The sequence below is a fragment of the Dipodomys ordii genome, unplaced genomic scaffold (assembly GCF_000151885.1).
Source record: "Dipodomys ordii isolate 6190 unplaced genomic scaffold, Dord_2.0 Scaffold125, whole genome shotgun sequence".
NCBI classification, from domain to species: Eukaryota; Metazoa; Chordata; class Mammalia; order Rodentia; family Heteromyidae; genus Dipodomys; species Dipodomys ordii.
In genome coordinates this window covers 2,241,292-2,258,898 of record NW_012267341.1, presented here as the reverse complement: position 1 = coordinate 2,258,898, position 17,607 = coordinate 2,241,292, and the positions used below count along the sequence as shown (strand labels likewise).

The 17,607-nt window shown below is 55.6% G+C and overlaps 3 protein-coding genes across 3 annotated transcripts; 1 reads left to right on the top strand and 2 right to left on the bottom strand.

Annotated features, from left to right (window-relative positions):
- Positions 1-248: 248 nt before the first annotated feature.
- Positions 249-4,568, top strand: Mapk8ip1 (mitogen-activated protein kinase 8 interacting protein 1). Its single transcript, XM_013030032.1, has 8 exons — positions 249-1,058; positions 1,253-1,328; positions 1,715-1,887; positions 2,514-2,623; positions 2,783-2,899; positions 3,338-3,408; positions 3,489-3,587; positions 3,867-4,568. Exons 1-8 carry the CDS (start codon positions 374-376, stop codon positions 3,937-3,939), a joined length of 1,404 nt encoding a protein of 467 aa, XP_012885486.1. The 5' UTR covers positions 249-373; the 3' UTR covers positions 3,940-4,568.
- Positions 4,569-4,640: 72 nt separating this feature from the next.
- LOC105996052 (chromosome unknown open reading frame, human C11orf94) lies at positions 4,641-5,323 on the bottom strand. Its single transcript, XM_013029993.1, has 3 exons — positions 5,204-5,323; positions 4,959-5,032; positions 4,641-4,795 (listed from the first exon to the last, which is right to left on the bottom strand). The coding sequence occupies exons 1-3, from the start codon at positions 5,305-5,307 to the stop codon at positions 4,674-4,676; spliced, it is 300 nt and encodes a 99-aa protein (XP_012885447.1). The 5' UTR covers positions 5,308-5,323; the 3' UTR covers positions 4,641-4,673.
- Positions 5,324-8,328: 3,005 nt separating this feature from the next.
- Pex16 (peroxisomal biogenesis factor 16) lies at positions 8,329-14,395 on the bottom strand. Its single transcript, XM_013030054.1, has 11 exons — positions 14,033-14,395; positions 13,797-13,832; positions 13,140-13,216; positions 12,766-12,899; positions 12,533-12,633; positions 11,563-11,643; positions 11,282-11,434; positions 11,098-11,170; positions 10,802-10,921; positions 8,987-9,051; positions 8,329-8,513 (listed from the first exon to the last, which is right to left on the bottom strand). The coding sequence occupies exons 1-11, from the start codon at positions 14,142-14,144 to the stop codon at positions 8,455-8,457; spliced, it is 1,011 nt and encodes a 336-aa protein (XP_012885508.1). The 5' UTR covers positions 14,145-14,395; the 3' UTR covers positions 8,329-8,454.
- Between the last annotated feature and the right edge of the window lie 3,212 nt (positions 14,396-17,607).

Here is a 17,607-nt window from a genome sequence, read left to right as displayed (position 1 = left end):
CACACACACACACACACACACACACACACACACACACCTCTTTCCCAAGTTGTACCTCACTTGGTCTGCACTCAGGTCACTGCCAAGAGCAGATCCAGTATTTGCCATCACCCTGTCCTATATGTGCTCTCTAGGGCTGAGGCCAGACCAGAGGAGGCTGTTCTGGCTTGTGTGTGCACAAGTTGGGAGTGGAAAGGGATCTCCAGTGGGGCCCTGCCCTCAGCTCTAACTTACCTTCCCTCCAGGGGAGCAGACACCCCCACATGAACACATCTGCCTGAGTGATGAGCTGCCACCCCAGAGCAGCCCTGCCCCCACCAAGGATCGAGGCACCTCCACCGACAGCCCTTGTCGCCGCACTGCTGCCACCCAGATGGCACCTCCAGGTGGCCCCCCTGCTGCAGCACCTGGTGGCCGGGGCCATTCACATCGAGACCGAATCCACTACCAGGCAGACGTGAGGCTAGAGGCCACCGAGGAGATCTACCTGACCCCGGTGCAGAGGCCCCCAGACCCTGCCGAGCCCAACGCCTCCTTTTTGCCACCAGCTGAGAGCCGAATGTCGGTCAGCTCTGATCCAGACCCTGCTGCCTACCCCTCAGCTGCAGGGCGGCCCCATCCCTCCATCAGTGAGGAGGACGAGGGCTTCGACTGCCTGTCCTCCCCAGAGCGGGTGGAGCCACCAGGTGGAGGATGGCGAGGGAGCCTGGGGGAGCCGCCACCACCTCCACGGGCTTCGCTGAGCTCAGATACCAGCGCCCTCTCCTACGACTCAGTCAAGTACACACTAGTGGTGGACGAGCACGCACAGCTGGAGCTGGTGAGCCTACGGCCGTGCTTCGGTGACTACAGTGATGAGAGCGACTCGGCTACTGTCTATGACAACTGTGCCTCCGCCTCCTCGCCCTATGAGTCGGCCATCGGGGAGGAGTACGAGGAGGCCCCGCGGCCCCGGCCCCCCACCTGCCTCTCAGAGGACTCCACACCTGATGAGCCCGATGTCCACTTCTCTAAGAAGTTCCTGAACGTCTTCATGAGCGGCCGCTCTCGCTCCTCCAGTGAGTGAGCCAGGAAAGCAGTTTGGGGGCGGGGAGATCTGCCCAAATGGGGCATTCCTGGGAGGGGGTCCTGCCCCCCCTAATCCCATCTGCCCAAGAGTCAGGGCAGCATAAGCTTAGCCACCCCTACACCTTGCCCCCAAGTGTGCGCGTGTGTGGGGAAACCCCTTCTCTAGTCTGTCCCTCACCTGCAGGCGCAGAGTCCTTCGGGCTGTTCTCCTGTGTCATCAACGGGGAAGAGCAGGAGCAAACCCATCGGGCCATTTTCAGGTGAGGGCCACACCCCTCCCTTGCCTTGGTCATTATACATGGCCCAGGGCCCTGCCATTGGTATCTACTCTGACTCAGGGGGATAGTGGCAGAGCACAGGGCCTAATACTGAGGTGTTGAGGAAGGCTACCCACATACAGAACCTGCACCCCAATTCCCTTCTAGGTGGGGTGCTTGCTTCCTATGACCTCTCAGTTTTTCAGGGCCTTGGTTCTTGGCCTTTGTTTCCTAAGATATAGTTGCATATCTGAATGGCATGGGTCTCTAGGTGCCAGCCAGCTTGCAATGTTCATTGAACTAATGATGCCACCCACCATGGCCTCTCAGCCCCAGAGTAGGCCTAGCTGGATGGATCAGAGTGACGAAATCCTTACTTGTGGGGACAGGTTCGTGCCCCGGCACGAAGATGAACTTGAACTGGAAGTGGATGACCCTCTGCTAGTGGAGCTGCAGGCTGAAGACTACTGGTATGAGGCCTACAACATGCGCACTGGTGCCCGTGGCGTCTTTCCTGCCTACTATGCCATCGAGGTCACCAAGGAGCCCGAACACATGGCAGGTGCTTCTCCCCTTCCCCCACCCCCACCTGTGGGGACCCTAGCCCCTCATCTGATGTACCAGGCCTGCCTGACTTGCTGCCACAGCAACATGTGCTCCAGATGTTAGCAGTCTGGAGGGGGTGGCACAAGCAGAAGGGATTCAGTTGAGAAAAATGATACTCAGCAGCTGGGTACCAGTGGCTCACACCTGTAATCTTAGCTACTCAGGAAGCTGAGATCTGAGGATCTGAGGCTGAGATCTTTTCAAAGCCAACCAGGACAGGAAAGTCCACGTAACTCATATCTCTTATATTTACAATTAACTACTATTAAAATGGATTTGTGGTTTGAAGTGGCAAAGTGTTAACCTGGAGCACAAAAGTTTAGGGACAGTGCCCAGGTCTCAGGACACACACACACGCACGCGCACACATGCACGTGCACACACATGCATGCACACACACACAGGCCACACATACACACACACACACTCAGGCCACACACACACACACACACACACACGCACTGACGCATCAGGGCATCATGGCACCCTCTGGTGGCCCAGTTCTTCACCTCTTACTTCCCTCCGTGGCTTGGTTCTGAGCCCTTGCTGCTGGCTCTACTGAATCTCTGTTTTTCTTTCCAGCCCTGGCCAAGAACAGCGACTGGGTGGATCAGTTCCGGGTGAAGTTCCTGGGCTCTGTCCAGGTTCCCTATCACAAGGGCAATGATGTCCTCTGTGCTGCTATGCAAAAGGTATCTGGGTCTCACTCCTTGTGAAAGGCTCACTCGAAGTTACTCTATATTGTCTGAGGGAGAAAAAAATCACACAGGCCTCAGGCCCAGGCTGTTAGACAGGAAGGGTTGATAGAGGCACAGACAGTGCCCTGATGTGGTCCTGCCCCTCCTTGACAGATTGCTACCACCCGCCGCCTCACCGTGCACTTTAACCCGCCCTCCAGCTGTGTCCTTGAGATCAGTGTGAGGGGTGTGAAGATAGGGGTCAAGGCTGAGGACGCTCAGGAGGCCAAGGTGACTCCCCTTACCCTTTCTTCCTTCCTGGGGCCCCAGCGCCCACAGGAAAGTTGCCTTGGTGTGTGTGTGTGTGTCCTAACACCCACAGGAAGGTTGCCTTGGTGTATGTGTGTGTGTGTGTGTGTGTGTGTGTGTGTGTGTGTCCAGCGCCCACAGGAAAGTTGCCTTGGTGTGTGTGTGTGTGTGTCCAGCGCCCACAGGAATGTTGCCTTGTGTGTGTGTGTGTGTGTGTGTGTGTGTGTGTGTGTGTGTGTGTGTGTGTCCAGCGCCCATAGGAAGGCTGCCGTGTGTGTGTGTGTGTGTGTGTGTGTGTGTGTGTGTGCCCCAGCGCCCACAGGAAAGTTGCCTTGGGTGTGTGTGTGTGAGTGTGAGTGTGTTCCCGCCCCTTTCTCTGCAGGCTGGATGACCTTCTGGCTTTTCTTCTCCATCCTGTAGGCAAATAAATGTAGCCACTTTTTTCATCTAAAAAACATCTCTTTCTGTGGATACCATCCAAAGAATAACAAGTAAGTAGGAAAGTAGTCCGCCATTATGAGTGGGTCCAGAGCCCAAGCCCCTGCCTCACAGACCCCTGTCTTTTTAACAGGTACTTTGGGTTCATTACCAAACACCCTGCCGACCACCGATTTGCCTGCCATGTCTTTGTGTCTGAAGACTCCACCAAAGCCCTGGCAGAGTCTGTGGGGTATGTATGTGCATTCTGCCAAGGCTTACCCTGGAGCTCACCCTGACTACAGCCCTAGAGCTTTTCTCAAGCATCACCCCTCAGTCCTTCCCTAGCTGGAAGCCCACCTCTAGCCCCAGTGCAGAGCCTGGTGCCTGGCATTCCACCCCTAGCTACTGGGCTCAGAAACCAGAGCCCATGGGGGCCCTGAAGCTTCTGCTTGAAAACCCGTCACAGGTTGAGTCCTGTCCTGGCTGGGCAGAGGCTCCTAGTGAACAGTGCATGTCCCCTGTCTTCCAGACGCGCATTCCAGCAGTTCTACAAGCAGTTTGTGGAATATACGTGCCCCACAGAAGATATCTACCTGGAGTAGCAGTGCCGCGCCCTCTGTGTGCCCCAGGCCCCAGGCCCGAGCCAAGCCAGCTGCTGCTGAAGGGATGGGGAGGTGGGGGCCACTGGCCCAGGGCAGAGGGCCAGGGTTGTGGGGAGAGACAGATGCAGTTTATTGTAATATATGGGATTAGATTCATCTATGGAGGACAGCTCGGGCTGCCCGGGGTTTGGGAGGGGGCAGGCCTGGGGGGTAGGGGGGCCTGGCTGTGAAGGAATGCATTCTGGGAGCAGAGGCTCCACCCCATCCTGGGCCTTACTTCCCTGCTAGGGGCTCTGGCTCTTGGCTCCTTGCCTTGATGATGCCCACCTGCAAGTGCCCACCTTCCCCCCTTGCCCAATCCCCATACCAGGCGCTCTGAGCTCAGGCTGAGCCCAGCCGCCTCCCAAGTACGTTCCAGTAAGGAAATGGCAACAGGTGGCGGTGAGGTCCCTGTCCCTCCCTGCTGTCCTCGGTGGCACCTCTGGGTAGCTCCCACCTCCACCACCGCAGCACGCGGGCCCCAGCAGGCTCAGCAGTCCCGGGGAAGGAGGGAGCTGCAGGGAGAGAAGGCCTCCCACCATGGTCTTACCACCTGGCCACAACTATTAAAGTGCCATTTCCTGTCTGGAGCACAGCCGCATGTCTTCTTGGGCCCCTCCCAGAGTGTCCTGTCACGACGCAAGCCACGAGAGCTGAGCTACTGCTGCACAGAATAGCTTTATGGGGGGCGCCCGTCACACGTGCACATCGTAGTAATACTCAGCCATGTCTGGCCCGTCCCGCTTGCGTTGCCTGGCCTGGGAGAGGAGGGGCCGAGGCCCCCGTGGCCACGGGTGCTTGGGTCGGACCCCATAGTCTATGAAGAGAGAAGAGGGTAGGCAGAGGAGGAGCTACGGATGTGGGATGAGACTCTGGTCAGCCCTAAAGAGGCTTCCTGGGGGCAGTGGGCTGGGCCTGGGGTCGCCTGGGCACGGTCCCCACCATGGGAGCAGGGGCCAGAGAGGGAAGTGAAATCCTACCATCCACCAGGCTAGAAAACGGCTGAGAGAGCTCAAGGGGGGCTGAAAATTCCTCTGGAACAGACCGCTGGGACCTGTGGGAGAAGTTGGGGTGCTCATCTGTGGCCCCAAAGGCCAGTGCAACCTCCCTGTGAACAGGAGATGGATGGCCCAGAGGGGGGGACCTGGCAAGCCCCCAGCGCAAGGATAGCCACCCCACTCTCCCAGTGACGGCAGGGCTATGCCTTCCAGAAGCTCGGTCTTACCTCAGGGGCTGGGGACGAAGGAGTGCGGCTGCCAGGATGAGGTAAAAGAGGAAGAGACTGAGCCCAGCCCTGGGGTACAGAGCCCCCAGCATGGCGAGAACCATCTCCACAAGTCCCTGCTCCAGCCTCTGCCCGCCCCTCCCCCGGTCAACACAGAACTCGCCGCCAACTCCCAGGCCACCTCACAAAGGACATTAGTTCCAGGGCCCAGTGACAACACCTGCTTAGAGACAATGTCAAGAATCTCTGGTCTATTTGTGTTTTGTCTTAGTTGGTTATGGCCAGCAGATGCCAAACCAATTTTTTTTTGAAAGAGTTGGAATTTGGGACTTTGTACTCGCTAGGCAAGCACTGTGCCCCTAGCCCTTGTCTTTTTTTTTTTTCAGTAGTGGGATTTGAACTCAGGGTCTTGTACTTGCTTGGACCAAATGAACAAACGAAATCTTGTTCCAATGTTATTAAGGACTGAGGGCATAGATCTTGGGTTAGATCTCAGTTCAAATCCTGCACTTAGCAGGGCTGGGAAGGTGGCTCAGTGGTAGAGTGCTTGTCTTGCATGCATGAGGCCCTGGGTTCGATTCCTCAGCACCACATAAGCAAAAAGAAAAAAGCCAGAAGTGGCGCTGTGGCTCAAGTGGTAGAGTGCTAGCCTTGAGCTGAAGAGCTGAGGGACAGCGCCCAGGCCCAGAGTTCAGGCCCCAGGACTGGACCCCCCCCCAAAAAAATCCTGCACTTAGCCTGTCCACTTCATTTCTATACCTGTTCCCTTATCTGTGATGTTAGGGACACGAAGTACCCAGGTGTGGCCCTCAACAGAGGGTTCAACAATTGCTTCAGCACCCAAACCCCAGCATTGCCACACAGTCCTGCCCTGCTGGCATCTGGGCCTACAGCCACAAGCTGGAGAGGATCCCATGGCCCTGGCCTGACCTTGAGTGCACTGGACGAGGCCTTTCCCATGAAGTTCCTGTTGCTTGGGCCGGCAGAGCCAGAAGCTCAACAGCCCTGCCAAGAGGGCCAAAGCTTTGGGGTGTGAGCATAGGAGGGCAGTGTGGTTGATACCATGGGATCCCACAGGAGGTGCTCAGCACGTGCATGGAATGGGGACATGAGGCACAGACCTAAGGCAAGGCCAGAACCTCTACCTGCCTCTTCTCTACCAGGCAGTCCTCTGACTGCAGCCCAACTTGGCCTGCTTACAGATAGCACATCACGCTGGCTCCACGCTGACTTCCACCGAACTGTAAAACAAAATCCTTGCCCACCCCCATGGTGGCATGGGGACTTGAGGGCCAGGCCCAGAATCTGACTTAGGAACTCAGTTGCTTCTTAAACGGCAACCCAAGCTGCTGCTGCTGCTCTAGGCCTATTCATAGCCTAGAAAAAGTTGTGTTCCCAGCCCTGGCTTCTGGCCCCACATCTCCCCCAGGCAGACAAGTACCATGCCCTCTCTCCAGTGCCCTCAACCACACAATAACTTCCCCAGGACCCTTTCACAACCTGGAGGCAAATTCTTCTCAAATGGCAGCATCCTGGGGACCCTGAGTTACAGGAACCTGGAACTTCCTTGCCTTCTAGATACTTTCTATCCATAGTGTTCCCCCAAACTACCCAGGTTTCCCAAATCCCCATTCCCACAGCCCCTGCCTTGACTCCACCTCCCCTGCAGTACAAGTCTTGGTACCCACTGCTCCCAGTGCTGCCCATGCAGGTGTTCTCCACAAGCTGAACAGCCCCTTCCCCACTGCCCATACCAGGGCCAGGTTCCTTGCCTGGCCATGGGACACCTCTGGCCCTGTCCTCCCCCTGTGCCATCAGTTGTGGCCCTGCCCCCTTCTGTGCTCATGTAGCAGCACCACACTAGCCTCCTTCTCTACCAAAAAAGATGAACATAGGCTACAGCAAGGGTAGCTCAGTGTTAGAGCCAGTGCCCAGCAAATGTGAGGCCCTAGGTCCAACACCCCCCAGTACCGGAAAAACAACAAAGCTGTAGGCTTTGTGGCAAAGTCACTATGGGAACATGTGCAGTGGTGGCCCCTCTATTAGCTGGACCATCTACATGGCACCATGGCTCCAGTGTGGCTTGTGCCCATGGGTGGCTCCTTGGCAAGGGAGCTGAGGACAGGGCCCTGGGCCCTGCTGCCTCCACAGGCTTGGCAGAGCCTACCACTGAGCAAGTGCAAGCTTAACAAGTATCAAAATGAGCCAAAGGTCACAGGCCCACTGACCGGCTCCTCTTGCTCACCCACTGCCTGGAGCCACACAATCACTTCCCAGCACAGAGCCTGGGTAGCACCCGCTGCTCAGTTTTGAGTCAGGGTCTCGCTAGGCAGTCCTAGCTGGGATCACAGGTGTTCACCACCCTGTGGCAGGTGACCCTTCTCAGAGGCATATGGGGAAGCACGTTGGGATGCAGCTGGCTCCTCCCAGGGCAACCCTCAAGCCAGGGGCATTTTACAGAGCCTGAGGGACTATTGCTACCCAGAAGCCCCCCAAAGAGAGGCTAGGCCTGCCACAGGACAGCCAGTAGGGGTAGTGAGGGAGAGCAAAGTTCAGGCCCACACAGCCCAGGCCCTTTCCCTTCTGCAGGGAGGAGCCAGCAGGGTGGCTGCACTTGTCTGGCTTTCCCTCCACCTTGGGCTCCCCTCCTTCCCTATCCTAACCCAAGAACTGCGGGTGCCTGCTGCCTTCTCCCATAGGAGAAGAGGTCTACTCTCCAAGCTGTACCAGACCCACCACAGGTTGGAGGCTATTTGGCATGGTCATGCAGGGGAAGGGCAAGCAAAGGCCCTGGTGAGAAGGCATGCTGGACAGTGGCCATCCACTGTATGGTTCTGCATATTCACCAGGGGCCATCAAGAAAGCAGTTTACTCCAGCTGCCAAGGCAAGTGGCTGCTTGCACGCTTTGAGGCTATATCCAGCCTTGTGGTGCAGACCAGGGATCCTGGGCCTGGTGGAGGCTTCCTGGCCCAGCCAGAAGCAGGCTGCAGTGTCTCCCTCCAGGAGGGTGCGGCCAGAGTCAAGTGGATACTGGGAGGAATGCTGGTGGAGACCTGGGCCATGTGCAGAACCTCGCAGGGCAGGGGAGGTGCTGGGCGGTGGGCATGGAGAGGCCACATGCTTGGGCACTGCCAGAGTCAGTTTTATTAAGGAAGAGGGGCCCGGGAGACTGCAAGGCGGAAGCAAGCCCTGCCAGGAGCAGTCGAGCATGCCATCCTGTCCCCCCAGCACCCCACTCCCTGGATGTCTGTCAGCCCCAACTGTAGAAATAAATCTTCTGCCAGTTAGGTAAGTAATCCATGAGCGGTCCTGCAATGAGAGCAATGAACAAGTGAGAGTCAAGGCCGGACCTGCTCTGCCCTACTACTAGTCCAGCTGCTTCCTGTACCACTGAGAGCCAGCCTACCCCCACCTCTTCCTCAGTGAGGAGATCCCATTTACAAATAAGAATACTCAGGCTAGGGAAGTCAAGACAGTGTCAAGTGTCCCCAGACAGCTTCAAATTGACCAGAGCCCCCTGCCTGTCTTAGGACATTCCACTCAGGTGTTTTCATGGTACTCCAGCCAAGGCAGGAGGAAGGCTGCCAGGACCACAAAATGGCCTAATAATCCCCCACCTCCACAGGCCACACTGTCTGAGGTCTCGAGCTGTCATCTGCCCATCAATGACCTCAAATTGCCTCGACCGTGCTAGGAATCAAATTATATAAGGAGACAGAGCAAACGAGGAGACGGGGGTCACGTGTGCCATCTGCCATCAGTGACACGCAATCCATGCTTACTTGCCACAAGGCCAACCCCGGGGATGTGGTCTGCCAGCAGCTGGAGCAGGAAGCGGATCTTGGCCCTGGATGGTGAGAAACAGGGAGCTGGCTGAGGAGAGGTGTGGCTCCCTGCAAATGAGCTAAAAAGTCTTTGCTGACTGCCAGACTGAAAGAAGTGCATCAGAGGACGAGCCTGGTAGAGAGGGCAAAAGACCTCCAGAGGGTTCTGCTCTGCCCACTCCCGGCTGTACCCCGGATGCTCAAGGCTCCATCTACCTTAGCACCCAGGCCACTGGCCAGTGGATTCTAATGGAGAGAAGCCCATCCTGCCCTGTTTGACAGAAAGGCTGAGCCACACAGAAACCTCACAAGCCTGAGCTGAGAGCTGTCAGGGCCCAAGGAGGGTAAACCCTGGGTTTTAAGAGATGGGGGGTTTCAGCCAAGTGCGGGTGGCATACTAGAACAGGATATTGCCTGTTAGAGTGTTAGAGACCAGCTCAGACAGAAAAGTTCAAGAGATGCCTTCTTAATCCAGAGTTAAGTGCAGCGGCATGTGGCTTGTCTTTCCAAGCTAGGGGGGAGGCTGAGATTGGGAGGATCCTGGTGCCAGGCCAGCAAGACTCCATCTCCACAGAAGGAAGCTGGACCTGGTGGCACATGCCTGTGATGCCATTGATGATATGAAGCCTAAAAGTAGGAGGCTAGGGGCTCAGGTGGGAAGCGAGATCCTATCCTAAAAGGTAACCAGTGAAAAATATGGCTCAGGGGTATCATGCCAGCCTAGCAAGCACAATGCCCTTAATTCAAGCCCCAGTGCTGAAGAGAGGGAAGGAGAGGGAGGGAAAGGGTTCTCTATAGGTTTCCATGATGTCAAGGGAAATTATTAAAAAAAAAAAAAAAAGACAAAGACTAAAGACCTAACATTTAAAGGCTGAGATGTAGCTCAGTAGCAGAACATTTACAGTAGACCTGTGTTAGATCGTGTGAGGCGCTGGATTTGACCCTTAGCAAGACCAACAAAAAGGAAGTGGCGCTGTGGCTCAAGTGGTAGAGCACTAGCCTTGAGCTAAAAGAGCTGAGGGACAGCGCCCAGGCCCAGAGTTCAGGCCCCACAACCGGACCCCCCCCCCAAAAAAAGAGTTTACCACGTACCTAGCGTGGTCATGTGAACCAGTCGCGTAACCCTACAACTGCCCCGAGGTAGAGGCTCTCACTGTCCCACGGCCTTGTTACACAGGAGGCAGTATTCCCACATGGGTGGCCCAGAGCAGGCCCCCAGAAGGCAGGCTGCAGATGGGAAGAGGAGACTGCTCCTTGCAAAGAGCACACATCTCCCTTTCTTTACCAGAACAGACTTTACTAGGTTTGGGGGCCACGGCTCTGAGGGTGCCAGGCTGGTCAGATTGGCAGGAGAGTGAGCCAAAGTGGAGGGCATGCAGTCTAGGAGGAGAGAACATCGCCTTCACTGGCTGGTGGCATCTGTTTCTTTTGCTCCGCCCCTTTGATGCTTGGCTCCCTGGCTTGAGAAGTGGAATAATCCACACTAACTGGCTGGAAGAGGTGGAAATAAGCCGGCAGGTGGAGGGCCCATACCTGCCACCAACAGCCACCAACAGCGGGGCCTCCCTGCAGTGCCCTCACCCTGCCCTGTGTGCCAACCAGTGTTCAAGTTCACACAGCCCTACTGCTGACTGCTTCCTGGATGGCACAATCTGGGCAGTCAGTGAAGCCCAGACAGGGAGGGAGGAGGCAGGCAGCAGGAGGGCTGCAGTACTGCTCTACCCTCCCCCTGCAGCGCAGCCTGTCCCAGTCCCCTGTTGGGCAGCTCCTTACTCCGAGAAGCGGTCGTAGAACGGGGAGCGCAGCAGGTAGTAGAGCAGCGCGATGGTCCTGCGTCGCAGCTCCAGCCTCTCCCTCCGGGTCAGGCCCTTCCTGTCACTCAGGAGGCTCAGGCTGTGAGGAAAGGGCATGATCAAGGCCAGGCATGACCTGCGCCCAGGAGAGGAGCATCAGGCTGGGAGCCACAGGGAGTCGCACGACAAGCAGGAGCCACTGCACATCCAGGAGGCCAGGCCTGCAACACGAAGCCCTGTGGAGGGAACAGAGCCCCAAGGAAGGCCCAGGCTCACCTAGTCACATCCACAACACCAGACAGCAGCCAGGGTGTCCATGACTTCTGTCCCCACACGCCCAGGCTAAGCACTGACGGCCAAGGTGTCAAGGATGTCTCCAGCACAGGAGCAGGTGCAGCCGATTTCCCCACCTTACCCTAACTAAGCCCAAAGAGCCAACCACAGGCTGGGCTAAGGATACAGTGCAGCAGGGGCCGGGTGATATACAAGGACTCTGCAATGGTCTCCTGGAGCCCCAAGGGTGTTGGGGGGACATTCAGCTCCTGCTGCCGCTTCTTCTGCCGTCCCTCCCGCTGCTGGGGGGCTCCCCAGTGCCTCGAGTGCAGAGACGGAGCTAGAACACCAGGGCAGATGCACAAGTCAGGCTGGGGCAGGGCAGGATGGGCGCAGTCGAAGCCAGTCCCTCAGGCTCACACTGACCTCAGTGTCGAGGTGCCCAGTCCAGCTACATCCTCCACTTACTGTTCTGGAGGGTTCGCACCACTCGGTTTGACCGCTTCCCCACATAGGACTGCTCCTGGCTGCCCGGGCCATGGTTGTCATCTAGTGGGGACAGACAGAAGGACATTTCGTCAACAGGACGTGTTACCAGCAGAGTCTGCAAACAACATGGTACGATGGCTGTTCAAAGGCTAGGTGGAGAGTGCATGAATTAGAATGAAGGCCACTTCTGAGCCAAGAAATCTGGAGCCAGGGGATGTGGTTCAGCATGTGGCTTCTCACCAAGGGAACATTCTGGAGCTCTCCTGGGCCTGAGGTTAAGGTCAGCAATCACCTGTGGCCAGAGTCAGCCAAGAACCCAGTCGTTGCTCCCAAGTGCCTTGTGCAAGACCCAGCCCAGCCATATCCACAGAGAGCACACACCCCGGAGGCCACATCCCTTCAGCCCTTCGGTTTCAACGTGACCACGATGAGCAGCCAAGCGCTGCCTAATCAAGATGGAGAGGCCCAAGGATGACAGGTGATGCAAAGCCCTGAAGGGACAGAGCCTGCCAGGCGCCCTGCTTCTTGAGGTTGTGTCTCATGGTATGGATCCAGGTCTAGAAATGAGGTTGGTAGGCTGGCTTACCTCCTGCTCATGCTCTGTCCCCCTCTTCAGTCAACAAGAAAGAATAAGGACTCGAACATCTGAAGTCCTAGGTTCAGGGCTGGGGTGTAGCTCAGTGGTAGAGCACTTGCCTCGCATGCATGGGGCCCTGGCTTCTATCCCCAACATGATGTATGTACCCACAGATACATATAAAATGAAGTCCCAAGTTCAAGTTCCAATTCTGTCCCCAACCTAATCTTCCTTTTTTCTCCTCTGTAGAATATAGGTTGAAGAAACCAAAATGTGCTCTACAAGTGCACAATGTCATATTCATGTTGGCTGGCTCTAAATGCAACGTAAGTCCCATGCCCGGTTCCATTCCAGAGCAGGAAAGCAGCTTACCCGGGGGCTGTGCCTGGGTCTCCCTGTCCAGTGGAACAATGGGGGGTGAGGTCTGGAGGCCAGCCTTGAACCACATCAGCAGGAACATCCGAAGGACAGCCCTGGGTTGGGGAGTATGGCAGGGCTGGGGGAGGTGGCTAACCAGCGGGTGGCAGGGCTGCTCTGCTGAACATCATACTTATAGCTGGCCTGGGCCGCCCCACCCAAGTCCTGCCCTCCACAGCCCAACCTACTTGGCCAACTGGATGAGGGCAATGACCAGCCAACGGCCCACTTCGCCCCACACCTTGGCGGCCCCCATCTCCATGAACACTTCCACGCACTCCAGTACGCTCAGCCACGTCAGCAGCTTCTGCTGGGACAGCGACTGCAAGAGGCCCAGGCCAAAAGGTCAGGGAACCCCCTAGTCCCAAGTCTAAGGCTTGAGTTCAAATACCAACTCCATCACTAACAGGCTGGGTGGCCTGGGACACACTCTGTTCATCTGAGATGAGGATGTTAATGCCGGATGTAGGCATGTCTCCAACTCTGAGCATGCGCTGATCATTACCATTAGGTTCCTGAATCTCCGTGCATCCCCACCCTCAGTTCCTGGAAGAATTCTCACCACAGGCAACTTTTTCCGAAGCTCTTTCCGTAGGATCCCATCGTTGAGCAGGACCAGCAGGTTAGAGGCAGAGTACACTGAGGGGGTAGAGTGTAGCTTTCAGAGGCCGGCTCTATGGCCTACACCCCCATCACCTTCTCCCCAGAGCTTCAGGGATCATCTGTCACGTGCCATGCTCAGCCACCCACAGGCTATGTGGAAACCGACCTTCCCTTCCACCCAGCTCCTCACAGACCCACACTCCCAGTACGATTTTGTGTGGGCAGTTGAGCTGAACCAACAAGGGATGTGCTCAACTCAGGGCCAAACCCGCCCCTGCCCTGTGAGCCAGTACTAGGGCTGTTCCAAACAGCCACAGGTGTGTGGTCCCACCACCTCACCTTTGCTCCCTCTACAGCTTGTCCCTGAAAGTCTGTGTCATATCTCACTGTTAACGAGGAGACAACAGTGCCCACCTCAAAACTGTAGGGAGGAAAGGTGTCTCCCTACTACGGTAACACGAATGGCCCTGGACAACACGCATCTGTGTGACTCAGTCGTACCACAGTGACTTAATGGGCAACCCAGGTCCTCGAGCCTGTGATCGCGTTCTTTGGACCCTTCCCAGGACCAGGCCTCCCCCCTCCCCAACTTATCCCACCCCACAGCCCGTCTCACCCAGCTCTGACAACTCGTGCGAATCGGAGAAGCGACCTGCGGAGAAGGTACAGAAGCCATCGGTGAACGTTTGCTTCGGCCCGTAGTTTCGGAACCCCGCAATCCCCTCCCTGAGCCCTACGGGAACCCAGACGGAACTTCTCAGGTCAGCGATTGCTACCCTGAGACGTGTGGAAGGTCCCACTAGGGTCACAGGTCAGGTCCCCGAAGGACTGGGTCAAAGGTCAGGGAGGCACCTGCCAGCAGGTAACTGAGGCCCCGCACTGCCGTCTCCAGTTGGGCCGTGGCGGCCGGGTGACGGGTCACGTACTCCTGGTAGCGGAGGCCTAAGAGCCGCAGCTTCTCCATCCTGCACTGGGCACCGTCAGACTCGCGGATCCAGAATACGCCTGGCGGTGGGGCCCTGCTTCCTGTGCCCTCCTTCCTGCTTCCGGTCCTAGGCCCGCCTCCCGATGCTTCACTTCCGCGGCCCCGCAGGATGGTGGCGACAAGATGAACCTTTGAACCACCCTTCACCCCTTCTCTTCAGTCACCTCCCACTCGGAAAGCGCTCAGCTACTGCGGGGAAACCCGCCCTCCCCACTCTTCCAACTCATTGGCTAAAAACACTCCGCCCCCAGCTGTCGTGTGGACTCTTCCGCCTTTGTGATTGGCTGCCTTTGCGCCCGCGCAGTTGTAGCTCTTACTGCTCCCCGTCAGTCTGAGCAGTTCATTCCAGAGAAGGTTTCACAAATTCCGAGTCTTTCCAATAGAACGCCGAGAGGCTCGAACGGAAGGACCGGCTTCTAAAGGACCTCGAAGTAGGGCGCGCGGGAAAGAGCTTCGGTCAGACGTGGGGAGGCGCGGGGCGTCTAAGAGCAGGCTGTTCCAGCAGGTGCACGTCTGGCCAGTTGACCTCTTCCGTCCCTCCACAAAAGGCAGGCCTCCCTAATGCAGTCGTACCCCCCCCCAAAAAAAGACTATCAGATTTAATGCGGTGGCTTCGGTCCCTGATCTCATGGACTGTCTCCCCCAGACACACAGCGCGCACCTGGGCGCCCTCCTCCTCCTCGGAGAAAACTGACTCCGGGTTCTGCTTTCTGCTAGAGACCTTGGACAGGAGCTCCCCTTCCCTGGACCGCGGGGGTCTCCCCATCGGGAAAAAATTGGTTTGAAAGCAGACTTGTCCTTGAACGCCGGACGAATCTCAGGGCGCTTTCTGGCCTTAGGATGAATCTCGTGGCCCTCAGCTGCTCCGCGAGGGACGGGGAAAATCCCGGGGATTCTGTCTCAAACCCCGCAGCCTCGCTGCGAGGGGTGGCGACAGAGCCTCAGCCAGTGGAAGGAGTGGGGGAGGAGACGGCTGATTGGCTGTGGGGAGAGGGGCGTGGCCTGCCTGCGCCTTTGGGGACCTGATCCACAGATTTATGGTAGGTACTCTGGGAATTGTAATTCCTTTACCTCTTCTTCACCAGATAGCCTCAGAGGAAGGAAAGTCTGCGTAAGGACACCCATTCAATGTGTTAGATGCATGTATGAAAATGCCATAGTGGAACCTCTTATTTTGTACAATTAAAAAAGTCTTTTCATGACTGGTCTTTTCATGATTGGCATATACATCTAGTGTTTAAACATTACACTTACCAGCTGGCTACAATCTTTCCACACCTCCTTAGTTTTCCTCCTTATGAGGGAGGAAATTGGAGCTGCCCATGAATACTCCAGGAGGTATCCTCAAGAAGAGAGGACAGGGGCTGGGAAGGTGGCTCAGTGGTAGAGCGCTTGCCTTGCATGCCTGAGGCCCTGACAGTGAGTATTCCATTGTGGAAGCCATTTCTCCATACCCCCTAGGTGTCACACTCACTCACTCCAGAACTCTTGTTCACAGATGGGGAGTCAGAGACCCAAGGGAGGTAAAAGAGCTTGTCTCAGGTAGCATTGCAAGACACTGACTTAAAGGGCAGATGGCAATGACATCTAGCTTACTTCCTAGAACCCAACAAGAGCTGTGGAATGTTGAATGAAGCTCCTTGGTTATGAGGCATGTGAGCACTTTGGACCTGGACTCTACATGGGGCAGCAATGTGTGTAGTTTTGCTTTCCTTCATCCTCAAGATCTTAATGAACTTATTCCCCTTTGCCCACTCCTGCAGTCCCTTCTCTAGCTATGGAGAAAATGAGGGGCGGGGGTGGGGTGTCCAAGTTTCATCTGCACTGGCAGGTTTGGTGGTCTTGTGCTCTAGGGAGGAAACGGTCCTAGAGGGCAGAGGAGTGGTCCCCCAGGACAGAGTACTAGAGTTGTAACTTCTTTTTTCTCCTCTTTAGGGAGGCCAACACAAAGGTCAGGTTGGCAGCAGCAGAGTTGCCTGGATTTCCCTTCTAGGTGTTGAGCCTGATAAGCCAAAGCCTGGCCATGTGTACAGGAGGCACTGAAGGCCAGCTCCTCCCTGCTGGGCCCTTGCCTGGACTTGGCCACCAGGCTGGCCTGGAAAAGGCCTCTGGGCAAATTGAAATAGATCTTCACTTGCTGTGGCCCAAGTCACAGGGGGAGAGAGAAAGACCAGTTCAACAGGTATAGATGCAGACACTTGAACTCCAGAGAAGAGGCTCTCAACTGGTCATGAAGCAAAGCCTTGGGCATGGCTGGGTCAAACCCAGCCTAGGCACCAGAGTGTCACTGGATGGAGGTGAGATTTAGTGAAGTTTCCCTTTAAACGTAGGAACTCTTCACTTAGGGTCCTTGACTTCGATCGCAGAATGAGAATTTCTGGACAAGTCACAACAGTAAGAAAACTTGGCAGAGCTTTATTAAGTAAACTAGCAGGCAAGCAGACAGACAAAAAGCAGACAAACACAAACAGAAGAGCAGAGGCACATTCTAATAGAGTGTGGGTGCTCTCAAAGGGAGAGACACACAGCTCCTTGGGCTGTTGGGGGTATTTATATGTTAAAAGCAGGGGTCTGGCTTCAAAGTTATGCAAAGTTGGGTTCTTTGTCTTTGCTCTAACCACACTTGGCATTATTCTGAGTTTTCAGGTAAGAATGTATCCTTCCATAAAACAGATCCTTATCCTTGAGACAAGAAGGCGCCCTGCAGTCTGCATTTTGAGGCCAGTAGCTTAAGTTTAGGCAAGCATTTTTCTCAGGAAGGCATACCTAAATGCATCCCTCAGGAATGAATGCATCCTGTTGTCTCTCTTTGAAGCAAAGATAGCATTTCTAAGTTTCTAAATACCATGTTTCTGAGTTGTCTTCACCAGGCCTCAGTTTCCTTAAGTTATCCTGTTTCATTTTCTCTAAAATGACCTTTGTTCCCTTTATCTTAAGGGAAGTACATAGAGGAATATCTTCTGTATTTGCTGTATGCTGACTGTACCTCATTTTCCCTTCATTTCCCCTAAAAGGACTTTGTTCTCTTAATTAATTACTTAATTAATTATTGTCAGTTATGGGGCTTGAACTCTGGGCCTGGGCACTGTCCCTCAACTCAAGGCTAGTGCTCTACCACTTGGGCCATAGCACCACTTCTGACTTCTCCTGTTTATGTGGTGCTGAGGAATTGAAGTCAGGGCCTCATGCATGCTAGGCAAGCAGTCTAGCACTGAGCCATCTTTCCAGCTCTGTTCCTTTAATCTTAAGGGAAGTATATGAAAGAGTATCTACTGAGGCTGGGAAGGTGGCTCAGTGGTAGAGCACTTGCCTTGCATGCTCGAGGCCCTCAGCACCACATAAGAAAAAAGCCATAAGTGGCGCTGTGGCTCAAGTGGTAGAGTGCTAGCCTTGAGCTGAAGAGCTGAGGTACAGCGCCCAAGCCCAGAGTTCAGGCCCCACG